The 12,652-nt window shown below is 44.8% G+C and overlaps 1 protein-coding gene across 7 annotated transcripts in view; it reads left to right on the top strand.

Annotated features, from left to right (window-relative positions):
- Positions 1-1,250, top strand: part of STARD8 (StAR related lipid transfer domain containing 8) — a 120,423-nt gene extending 119,173 nt beyond the window's left edge. For 5 of the 7 annotated variants that reach the window (XM_087877731.1, XM_087877733.1, XM_087877727.1 and 2 more), the window contains one exon: positions 775-1,250. In XM_087877731.1, coding sequence (XP_087733857.1) covers positions 775-1,000 — 226 coding nt within the window. In that variant the 3' untranslated portion in view covers positions 1,001-1,250. The remainder of the gene's footprint in view (positions 1-774) is intronic. The other 2 variants (XM_087877730.1, XM_087877729.1) reach the window with 1 other exon arrangement.
- Positions 1,251-12,652: the final 11,402 nt, after the last annotated feature.

The raw sequence follows: 12,652 nt of genomic DNA, 5'->3' as shown, positions 1-12,652 counted from the left end.
CACTCAGCTGAGGAAGCCTGAGGTGCTTAAAACCGTCCCAACTGCTTTGAAAGGAACAGGGCTGGTTCCAGGATTAGCTCCATGACCTGAACAAGTGAGACGCTTGTGAAAAATCTTAGGGTCCCTTGGTGGCACTTGGCAGGTTTTGTGAGAAAGTGAGGGAAAGTTTGCAGAGTTTACAACAGACACCAGGCAGAGGGTTATTTCTCAGTTGTTTTCAGTTGCTGCTTGTGGAAATCATATTTGTAAGCAGCCTAAGAGGACTGGGAATCGATTCGCGACTTTTGCAACGAAAGGAGTTTTAGAGACATTTGGTGTGTCCACAGACTATCAAATCTTTCCTGCGTCTTGTGGTCACCCTGCTGTGGCTGATCTCTTGACTATTTTTTAAATCATATTCTGCAGTCAGCCCTGCATGCACTTGTAACTCCAGCAGCATAATTTAAAATGAACCCTGGGCTTTTTTAGATGCTTTAATTTTCTAGCCCTTTTTCTGAGAGGTAAAAATTGGTGTGCTCATAACGTGGCTGAATAGATGGAGTTATGTACGGCTGAGTCTCTGTGGGGCCATGTCTAGGGCTCTTGGGGCTAACTAAATGACCCCTTTTGGTATTTTTTTTTAAAAAAAATTTATTTCTTTACAAACAAAGTATTTATTCACATACAGATTGTGACGGGAGCTTTACACAATATATTAACTTTAGTCAAAATATACAAATAAGATATAACATCTACACTAACCTTATCTTCTTTTTATTCTATTATTCAACCAAGTATACCATTGGTCCCAGCATTGAAAATATGCGGAATCTGGAAGAAGGACTCTTTGCCTACTATTGAAGAGTGGATATTGAAAGTAACAAACCTAGCAGAAATGGCGAAAATCTCGGCGTATTTGAAGGACCACACGCAAGAAAGATACGTATCGGAATGGAGAAGATGGATTGATTATATTCAAAATAAGTATCAGACAAGAAAATATCAAATAGCTTATGAATGAATGTTAGTATTAGAAGTATTTGGTTATTTGTAGTGGAGTTAAGGTTTCAGTGGGGGAGGTAGTACTTTGAGGATAAGTAGATTAATCTAGTTTATGTTTGATTAAATGAAATACCTTGTATTTTGCTCTGGGAAGTCGGGGGGAGGGGGGGATGAAGGGGGGGAAAGGGTGGGGGGAACATGGGGGGGAAAATTTTTGTATTTCTTTTTTGTAAAACTTTTCAATAAAAAAAAAAAGAAAATATGCAGAATCCTTTTGATCTCTCAAAATTTTTGTTAACCTGTCAGCTTCCGCATATTCCATAATTTTTCCCGAAATCAAATCTTCAGCCGGTAAGTCTTTCCCCTTCCAATATTGAGCAAAACATATTCTTGTTGCAGTTGTGATATATACAATCAAACACCATGTATTCGTGCCTATCTTATCTGGCCTTATATTTAATAGAGAGAAAAATTACAATTGAAACCAGAATACTATCCCTTTTGGTATTCTCACCCTCCATCAATTCAGTTAATCTAATCATAGACTGTATTGGCTCCAACATCCTCTTTGCAGCTCTGGCTCCCTCTGAAAGCAATGTTCCTGGTTATTAAGGCATAGAAGCGGGGACTACTGCATGCTCTTTTGGTTCTTAAAAAGAACAAAACTCATTAGTTTGATCTTCTATTGTGTCTTACCAATTCTAGAAAACTCTTACATGGTCTGGACACAGGATATAACCAGTGAAACAGCTTGCGAATGAAGGTGAATATACATGTCCCTTCAGAAGTTGCCTTCAGAAGTTGTGGGTGCTTCATCACTGGAGGTCTTTAAGAAGAGACTGGGCAACCATTTGTTTGAAATGGTTGAGGGTCTCCTGCTTGAGCAGGTGGTTGAACTAGAAGCTCTATTCCAGCTCTGTTCTGATTGATTGATTGATTGATTGATTGAAATTAAAATTATCAGAAGTTTAGAGTTGCTTTGGATATTTATTTATTTAATAAATGAACAAAATAAAAATACCTCTAAATAGTAAGTATGCAGGCAGTTCTCAACCTACAACCACAATTGGGACCAGACTTTTTACCATGGTTGTTGAGTGAATCACGCCATCATTAGGTCAATTCAGCTTTCCCTGTTGACTTTGCTTGTTGGAAACGGGCTGGGAAAGTTGCAAATGACAATCACATGATCCTGAGATCCTACAATTGTTGTAAATACATGCTGGTTTCCAAGTGCTCAAATTTTGGTCATGTGACTATGGAGATGCTGTGATGGTCATAAATGTGAGGATCTGTTGTAAGTCATATTTTTCAGGGCCATTGTATGTTCAAAGGGCCAATAAATGGACGGTAGTAAATCAAAGATTACCTATAATGCAGATCCATTTCTTCCCTGATTGGTTTGCAAATGGGTCTAATTGCTGGATTTCTGTGTCCCTACAGTGACTCTTCTGTTATTGATGTTTGGCAGAATAACAGAGTTGGAAGGGACCTTGGAGTCTTCTAGTTCAACACTCTCCTCAACCAGGAGACCCTGTACCAGGGATGGAATTCACTTACCTTCACTACCAGTTTGCAAATGTGATTGTGCGCACCTCCTCCACGCATGCACAGAGGGTCAAAAACAGGACATGATGACGTCTGGGCGGGTGGGCAGAGCGTCCCACCACCAGCGCTACTGGATTGCACAATCTGGATAGAACTGGCTGAATTTCACCACTGCCCCCATACCATTTTAAACAGTCTCTTCTTAAAAACCTCTGGTATTGGAGCAGCCACAACTTCTGGAAGGAAGTCGTTCCACTGATTAATTGTCCTCATTGTCAGGAAATTTCTCCTCAGTTCTAGGTTGCTTCTCTCCTTGTTTAGTTTCCATCCATTTTTTCTTGTCTGGCCAAGTGCTTTAGAGAATAGATTAACTCCCTCTCTTTTGGGGAAGCCCCTCAGATACTGGAAGACTGCTATCATCTCACCCCTAGTCCTTCTTTTCATTAAACTAAACATACCCAATTTCTGCAACTGTTCTTTGTATGTTTTAGTCTCCAGTCCCCTTTGTTCGTTTTGTTTTTGTCTTTGTTGTTTTTCTCTATCTCTTTCTACAGTTGCAGCATCTGTTTTATATCGTGGCAATCAAAGCTGGACGTAATATTCCAAGCGTGGTCTTACCAAGGCATCATAAAGTGGTATTAATACTTCATGTGATCTTGATTCTATCCCTCTGTTAAGGCAGCCTAGGATTGTGTAGGCTTTTTGGGCAGCTGCTGGACACGGCTGGCTCATATTTAAATGGTTGTCCACTAGGACTCCAAGATCCCTCTCACAGTTACTACTGTTGAGCTAGGTATACCCATTTTATACCTGTGTGTTTGGTTTTCCTTGCCTAAATATAGAACTTTACTTTTTTCACCATTAAACTTCATTTTGTTAGATAGGGCCCAGTGTTGAAGTCTGTCAAGATCCTTCTGTATCTTGAGCCTATCTCCTGGACTGTTGGCTATTCCTGCCAGCCTGGTGTCATTTGCAAATTCTAAGTAACATGCTTGCTTGGTTTACAGTTCTTACAGGCCCCTCCAATGCATACTGCTTAAATCTGGATGTTCCACACCAATGTCTTTATGGACATTTCTCAGATTTGCTCTGGGTTCAGCTTCTGCTAGGCATATGATTGAGATCAGCCCCTGTCGCCCCCCACAAGACTGACTGACAATCATTGAGAACTATTTTCTCCTTCCAGCTAGTGTAATCTTTTACTGCACCGTCTTCTATACTAGGCAAAAGAATTTTCCTTCCCTTTGCATAAAAATTGGAACTAGTAAGTTGACTGCATTGCTTTCTTTCATTTTCCTTTTGCTTCTAGATAAAATGTCTGATTTGTCTAACAACAGTAGCTCCATTACACCTTTTCCTTTGTCTGTGGTTTCATTCTTCCTCAGCCAAACTTTAGACTTTAAAATACAGAGCCTGAAGAATCCTGGAAATTGCTTTTCTGTATCCTGTTGATCACATCCTTTACACCATACGCTTCACAGCAGGAACATCTGGTATGAAGTAGAGATGAAAGAAATAACAACAGGAATATGTTCTTTCCTTGTCTTTCTGCCTGTCTATCTGAAGGCATGTAATACAAGTTACAGACATACCAAAGCAGACAAGGACAGTGCAACCTACACACCACAAACAGCAATCAGTCCCAAATTAATCGCCTCCAATGTTAACAAAACCTGAATTCTGTAGGCCACGAATGCAAACTTTGTAAGAATTTGTGGCTTTAGGGCTCGGCCTGCCAGAAGGGGTTTCGTGTGATGCTCATCTAATTCCTTGGAGAACCGGGCATGTTGACACAAGGATCCAGTGGTGGGTTTCAAATTTTTTTACTAACGGTTCCGTGAGCGTGGCTTGGTGGGCGTGGCAGGGGAAGGATACTGTAAAATCTCCATTCCCTCCCCACTCCAGGGGAAGGTTAGTGCAAAATCCTCATTTCCTCCCAATCAGTTAGGACTAGGGAGGCAGTGAATAGATGAGGGTGGTGCTAGTCAGAATTTTTACTACCGGTTCTCTGAATTACTCAAAATTTCTGCTACCGGTTCTCTAGAACTGATCAGAACCTGCTGAAACCCACCTCTGCAAAGATCCCCAGAGAAATGACCACTGAGCCTCTGTGAGGCCGAATCACAAGGTCCCTCCTGCCTCCTAATGCATTGCTGGGAGCAGCTTAGAGTGCTGAAGATCAACATGGAATGGTAAATGTTCAAGAAGCAGCAAGTGCAACATTAAAAATACAGAACAGTATAGATGGGGAATCAGTCAATGGCAAGTAGCAGCCTCATCTTCTAAAACTTAGATTTCATGCAGATGGAAAGATTCTGGAGAAAAAGAAAAAGAAGGACCATTCTGGCTGCTTCTGTCAGCCACTGATGATGGCTGGGTTTTTATGTATTTATTTATTAAACAAATTTATATGTGCACTCAACTCGCACACAGGTGGCTCCGAGCAGCTTACATCATTAAAAACCACAACATAAAAACCATAACACCATCCCTCTCCGCCCCATGGCAGCACCAACACAGTCAAATCTACCAACTGACCTGCCCCATCTCCATTTAAATTTCTTTCTCACTGTTTTTCAAACCATGTCCACCCACTCAGCTCTCTGGCTCCACCACCTTCAGAGGCCGAATCCCTGCACGTATCTAAGCAGTTATTATGCACTAAAGCTCCAATTTAATAGACAAATGGGGAAGAAGGTGGATCTGCTAAAGCAGAAGGTCTATTCAATTCAAACAGGCTATTATGTTTGTATAATGTACTCATTTTATGACTGCATAAAATAAGATGTGTGCAGAAAAATATATGGGCAATGTTGTCTCTGGATTTTTTCCTGAAGTTTGCTAAATTCTTTAACTTGGGAATTTGCTATCACGTCTATGTGGCAGGTTTGAAGTGAGGATACAGATGGACAGTTGTGCTGCCTTCTTCTCGCCTGCATTTATTAATGGGAATAGATTCTTGGAATCCTCTCCAAATGGATAGTGAAATTATTTTATGCATGCTGCTGTTTAGGTAATAGCTCTTGGCCTGACACTAGCACACGTCTGGCTTTCAATCAAATGGTCTTTTTCCAGTCTTCATGTTTCCAGCTGGGCACTGGAAATGAAGCATTCAGGCTGGCAGGTGAGGATTTCTGAGAGGAGAATCTGATCTGAGCAAGGTTGAGTGAAGCAGTAGAACTGAAAGGGGATTTATTTACAAGAAATGCCTTTCAGGAATGAGCAACGCCTGACTGCTATTCGTTACATCTTTCCAGGACAGTGTCTGAAGTGCCTGGGGAGGAAGTGACCTCGGACTACCAATCTCTTAGAGGACTATTTCTCAACCTCAGCAACTTTAAGATGGGTGGACTTCAATTCTCAGAATTCCCCAGCCAGACATCCTGGGAGTTGAAGTCCACCCATCTTAAAGTGGATGTGGCTGAGTAACAGAAAAAAAGCAGGCACAGGGACGGTTGAAGATAAGACGCAGACAAGATCCTGCACTTTTCCTTTAGAGCTTAGCTGTTCTTGTCACGAAGATCAAGAGCATTAACCCTGAAGAGATTGGCTTCCCATAGGAACAGGGATCATGGTTTACTAGGATCCTAGATCTGACCCAGCACTCAGGGGCGGGTTTTAAAACCCGTTGCTACCGGTTCTCTTGTGGGCGCGGGTGCGCTTGCATGCTTGCACAAGGTTTCTGCGGATGCGCAGAAGCGTCCGGGCAGATGGGCGGAGCCTCCCGCTGCTGCTACTGGTTCGCCAAATCCGGGGCGAACCGGTAGCAACCTACCACTGCCAGCACTGTGTTCATAGCCAAGCAAAGGCAACTTCAACTCCCTTTCAAGCTTCTCTGTAGAAACAGAAATAAAATTGGAGGATGTCTTTCCATCTTCTGTCACACACTCAGACAAAAGTCGCATGCACAGTGATTAAAGACACACCCTTTCTCTCTGCAAAAACAGCAAGATTATAGGAGTCGGAGTGGCAGAACCCAGGGTTGGAGTTAAATAGAGGATTAGCCTAGAATCCTTACATGGTAACAGGTGAACTAAATCCAACCTCCCTTGAATTCTGCTGACCCTCATTTAACTCCAAGACGGTGCTGCTAACCTTAGTTGAAAAGACTCTTGTGGATAGGCAGGATCAGCAATAAATCAGTTACATTTGACATTTACCTGTGGATCTGATCTTTCACACCTGACATGAATCAGATCCAGGAATACTAAACAACCTTTCATTGTTTTTGAATATTGGTGGGTTGAACTTTGTGGGTTAAGTTAAAGTATCTAGTTTGGAAGTTTCTGACTCTTGACTGTGGATTTCATTTTGAGTTCAATGTTGAAAAAACAGTCACCTGAAGCTATTATTTTCCCCGCGTATGTTTCTCCTTATTTTTCTGCCTATGTTCCTCTCAGAGACGGCCATTATTTTAATGCGATACATTATGAACCATCTGATGTTCTTAATGGGTTGTTTTATTATTGGGCTCTCAAAAAAAACCTTTCAGCTGGAGCATAGGCCTGAGTCGCTTCTCTCGTGGCCAGTTTGCAGATACTCTCCATTAATAATGTTCATAATCATGAAATAAATGTATTAAAGATAACCATTATGAGAAGCTTTAGAATAAAAATTGCGGAGTACAGGTTAGCTCAGCTGCCAGAGAAGATTTAAAAATTAAGCATACCGTCTTCTTTCAGCCTTTCACATCAAACTGATACTTTCCTCTTCAAGTAAGATGTTGCCTTTTGATGATGAAAACCATATTTTTGAGACTTGTGGCTTAAACCTTAACTTCCAAAAGTGAGTGCGATGAACACAAAGCCAAAAGGGAAAGTCAGAAATATCATATCACTCCAGCAGGCATAAAGCACATCATCTGGGGCTCTCGTGGGGTCTCTGATGGTGCTGAAACAGCTGGTAGAGAAGGGGCTTCTGTCCAGATTTCAGAACATCGTCAGGTGTGGCAATGATGCTGGCCAGGAGTTCTCCCCCTGATTGCTGCTTCCTTATTCTTCTGGGTGGGGGGGGGGGTACTGGGGGTTGGGTCTCCAGTGACACATGAAGACTTTTTCCATCAGTCCCCTTGGTGGTCTCCTCCTCACATCTGACCCACCTGCTGCAAAACTGGTGGATTGATGCCAATTATTTATTTATTTATTAGTTCGATTTATATGCCTCCCTTCTCCGGAGACTCAGGACAGCTTACAATGCATTAAGCACTAGCCTGTATAGCAGGTATATATACCTGCTTAGTAGGGCTTTTGCCCCCCCCCCACCTAAGAGGTGTTCTTTTTTATACAAAGTCAGCTTATTGCCCCCACAATCCGGGTCCTCATTTTACCTACCTCGGAAGGATGGAAGGCTGAGTCAACCTTGAGCCTGGTGAGAATTGAACTTGCAGTAATTGCAGGCAGCTGATGCTACTTAAGTGCTACTTTAACAGCACTTAGTCCACTGTGCCACCAGGCTCTTGGTTAGAAAGCACCACTGTTTTGCTGTTGCTCTGTTACTTGAGTTAGAAGAAACATCAGTTTAAACTACATCACTAATTTAATCCCTCCACTGGTAAACTTGTAAAAAATGGTCAGCATTTGATTGGTCCACCAATGAACCTGGTAAAGGTGAATTTCTTTAACAAGAAAGGAATGGAATGAAATTGGAATGGAATAGAACAGAAATAAGAATAGAATTAAGAATAAAATTTGGAATAGAATTTGGAATGGAATGGAATAGAATAGAATAAATTAAGAATAGAATTAAGAATAGAATTTAAGGAGGGGAGGGGAGGGGAGAGGACTGGACCGGACCCGACAAGTATTTTACTAGATTGCTGTTGTAAGTTTCCTCCAGAAGGGAGCAGCTGCTCAGTAGCCCAAGGCGAAATGTCTGCTGTGGACAATGGGCATTGACCCTTTTATTACAAAGCCAGCTGAGTGACTTTGGGCCAGTCACTCTCTCTCAGCCCACCCCATCCCAGAGGGGCGTAGGGGGAAAACTGGAGCAGGAAAGTGTATTGGATATGTTTCTGCCTTATTTGTAAACATAATAAAGTCAGGATACAAATAAATAAAATGTATATACACACACAGAGTACTGTGCAAAGGTTTTAGGCGGCTGTGTAAAACTGCTGTAAATTAAGAATGCTTTCAGAAATAGAAGTAGCAATACTTTATTTGTTATCAATTGATAAAATTGAAAGTAAATGAACAGAAGAGAAATCCAAATCAAATCAATATTTGGGGTGACCATCCTTTGCCTTCAAAACAGCACCGATCCTTCTAGGTACACTTGCAGACAGTTTTTGAAGGAATGCAACAGGAGCCGCCCTGAGTCTTCGGAGAAGGGCGGCATATAAATTTAATTAATTAAATTAAATTCCTTCAAGGTTGTTCCAAACATCTTGGAGAATTGACCACAAGTCTTCTGAGGATGAAGATAGTTCTGAATGACATTGGCTATATGCTTGGGGCTGTTGTCCTGCTGCAAATAAATTTGGGGCCAATCACATAATAATAATAATAATAATAATAATAATAATAATAATAATAATAATAATTGCAATTGATTTGCAAATTGAAGTTGAGCGACTGTGGAAAAAGAAATCGTGTGTTGTCCCGATTGTAATTGGAGCCCTCGGAGCAATACCCAAAGGGCTACCCCGCTATTTAGAAATTCTAAATTTGCCGGACTTGAACATTTTGACTCTACAAAAAACCACCTTACTCGGAACAGCTTACATCCTCCGACGATACCTTAACAGTTCCTAGGTCCTTGGTTAGGACTCGAGCTGCTGAGCTATTAACCAGCCTCAAAAGCTGTGAATCTCACTAAAGATTAAATAATAATAATAATAATAATAATAATAATAATAATAATAATAATAATAATAATAATAATAATTTTATTTCTGTACCGCCCTTCTCCCAAAGGACTCAGGGCGGTGTACAGCCTATTAAAAGCACAAAGACAAACAACAATTAAAATAATTTAAAATTATTAAATAATTTCAGCTCAATATTAAAACCCCCAAAAATTAAAATACCCCAATTTAAAATTATTATATTGACAGCCCTGCCTGGCGGAACAACAGGGTCTTCAGAGCGCAGCGAAACACCCGGAGGTCGGAGATCTTACGTATTTCCGGGGGCAGTTCATTCCACAGGGCTGGGGCTCCCACAGAGAAGGCCCTCCCCCTGGGTGTCGCCAGCTGACATAACTTGGCCGATGGCACCCTGAGGAGACCCTCTGTGTGGCAGGAAATGATGGATGATGAATGATGAACTCCGAGAGGTGGCATGCAAAAACTAGAGGGTTGAGGGGTTTTTTATATCAAAAATTTTTGTAAATTTTTAAAGGGGTTCTAGGGAGGGGGAGGGTTTGATTGGAATGCGGGTCATGGGAATGGGGGATAGCCCACAAAGGGGAGGGGCGGGCCTGGCAAGGAAGCACGGCGTGGGAGGTGGGGATCTCGGGGTCGAGGGGGGAGTCATAGTTTGTCCAGATAGTGTTCTGAATATCATTACCATGAGTGGGAGGGGTAGGTATGGTGGGAGCAGGGGGCCATATCGAGTCAAGGGAGCACGTACCCGCTGTTTACAAGCGGTGACATGCTCCGGCCCCCAAGGCTCCACCCATTCCCCAGGTTGCACAGACCCTCAGGACCCGACCCTTCGGCTGATGCTGTGCAATGCCAGGTCCGTAGTAAATAAAACCCCCCTCATTTGTGATCTTATTTGTGAGGGGGGAGCGGACCTGGCGGGTATTACGGAGACCTGGTTGGGCCAGGAGGAGGGGGTCCCCCTCATCGAGATGTGCCCACCAGGTTTCCTCGCATTCCATCGGCCGAGGTTACAGGGCAGGGGCGGGGGAGTAGCAGTTATTATTAAAGAAGGTCTGAGACCGAGGGAGGCCACTGTTCCTCAGACGGCCGGCTGTGAGTTCCTCCTTGTGAAGTGGGGTCATGGGGTTCAGATGGGTTTGCTGATCATGTACCTGGCTCCCTGCCACGTGGCAACAGCTCTGCCCGAGATACTCAACGTCATCGCTGCGGTGGCGGCTGATACCCCCAGACTTATGGTCATGGGGGATTTCAACCTGCCGTCCGTGGGTGAGGCATCTGAGGTGGCTCGGGAGTTCATGGCTTCCATGACAGCCATGGACCTGACCCAGTTAATTCATGGCCCTACCCACACGGGGGGAAACACACTGGATCTGTTTTTTGTCTCTGGACAGTGGCTGAGTGATCTTGAGATAGGGGATATAGTCACTGAGCCCTTGTCATGGTCAGATCACTCTCTCCTTTGTCTCGACCTTTGAACCGCTGCACCCCGCCGCAGGGAGGCGGAGCCGGTAAGATGGTTCCGCCCCAGGCACCTGATGGAACTGATAGGCTCCAGACAGAGCTTGGGCCATTTCCTGAGGCTCTGGCACACGCCTCGATTGGAGACCTAGTGGCCGCCTGGGACAAGGCGGCCGCTGGAGCTCTGGATTGGGTCGTGCCTTTGCAGCCTCTGACCCGGCGCCGATCTCATTTGGCTCCTTGGTTCACTGAGGAGCTGAGGGAGTTGAAGTGCCAGAAAAGACGCCTAGAGAGCAGTTGGAGGGCCAGTCTTTCTGAATCGGACCGGACACTGGTAAGATCCCATATTAGGAAGTACCTAGTGGCGATAAAAGCAGCGAAATGTAGTTATTTTGCTGCTCTTATTGTGTCATCAGATAACTGCCCGGCCACCCTGTTTAGGGTGACCCACTCCCTGCTCCACCAGGAGGCACGGGAGGACTCCTTGGAGGGTAGAGCTGAGGATTTTGTTCAGTATCTATATGACAAAATCACTCAGATTCGGGAAGATCTGGACTCCGACTGGGTAGTCTCAGGGGGAGGGACTGGGGCAGGTCTTGAGAATGTTATCTGGGATGAGTTTGATCCTGTGACCCCTGAGGATGTGGACAGGATTCTGGGCAGACTGAACGCGACCACTTGTTTATTGGACCCGTGTCCTTCCTGGTTAGTGCTGGCCTCTCGGGAGATGACGTGAGGCTGGCTCCAGGGGATTATAAATGCTTCATTGGGTGAGGGTGTCTTCCCCGCCGCCTTGAAAGAGGCGGTGGTGAGGCCTCTCCTCAAGAAGCCTTCCCTGGACCCGGCAATGTTGGTTAATTATCGTCCGGTCTCCAACCTTCGTTTTGTGGCAAAGGTTGTCGAGAGTGTGGTTGCACAACAGCTTCCCCAGCACCTGGATGAGACGACATATCTGGATCCATTCCAGTCGGGTTTCAGACCCGGGTACAGCACGGAAACGGCATTGGTCGCATTGGTTGATGATCTTTGGAGGGCTCAGGACAGGGGGTGCTCCTCTGTCCTGGTCCTGTTAGATCTCTCAGCGGCTTTTGATACCATCGACCATGGTATCATGCTGCACCGGTTGGAAGAGTTAGGGGTGGGAGGCACTGTACTACGGTGGTTCTCCTCCTTTCTCTCCGGCCGGTTGCAGTCTGTGTTGGCAGGGAGGCAGAGGTCGACCCCGAGGCCCCTCATATGTGGGGTGCCACAAGGGTCGGTCCTCTCGCTCCTTTTGTTCAACATTTATGTAAAGCCGCTGGGTGAGATCATCCGTGGTTTCGGGGTGAAGTACCACCAGTACGCTGATGACACCCAGCTGTACATCTCCACCCCGGACCACCCCAACGATGCCCTTGAAGTGATGTCTTGGTGTCTGGAGGCCGTGCGGATCTGGATGGGGAGGAACAGGCTCAGGCTCAGGCTCAACCCATCCAAGACCGAGTGGCTGTGGTTTCCGACGTCCCAATATAGTCAGCTGGTGCCATCGCTGACTATTGGGGGCGAATCATTGGCCCCCACAGAGAGGGCTCGCAACTTGGGTGTCCTCCTGGACTCACGGCTGTCTTTAGAAGAGCACTTGACGGCCGTGACCGGGAGGATCTTTCATCAGGTTCGCCTGATCCGCCAGTTGCGTCCCTTTCTGTATCGGGACTCCCTACACACAGTCACTCATGCCCTCGTTACCTCCCACCTGGACTATTGTCACATTCTCTACATGGGGCTCCCCTTGAGGAGCACCCGGAGGCTCCAACTGGCACAGAGTGCGGCCGCGCGGGTGGTTATGGGAGCAACATGGCG

This window comes from Pantherophis guttatus, chromosome 12 (genome assembly GCF_059756535.1).
Source record: "Pantherophis guttatus breed Tessera chromosome 12, ASM5975653v1, whole genome shotgun sequence".
Taxonomy (NCBI): domain Eukaryota; kingdom Metazoa; phylum Chordata; class Lepidosauria; order Squamata; family Colubridae; genus Pantherophis; species Pantherophis guttatus.
Note: the sequence above shows the minus strand (reverse complement) of the source record. Positions and strands in the feature narration are given on the sequence as shown.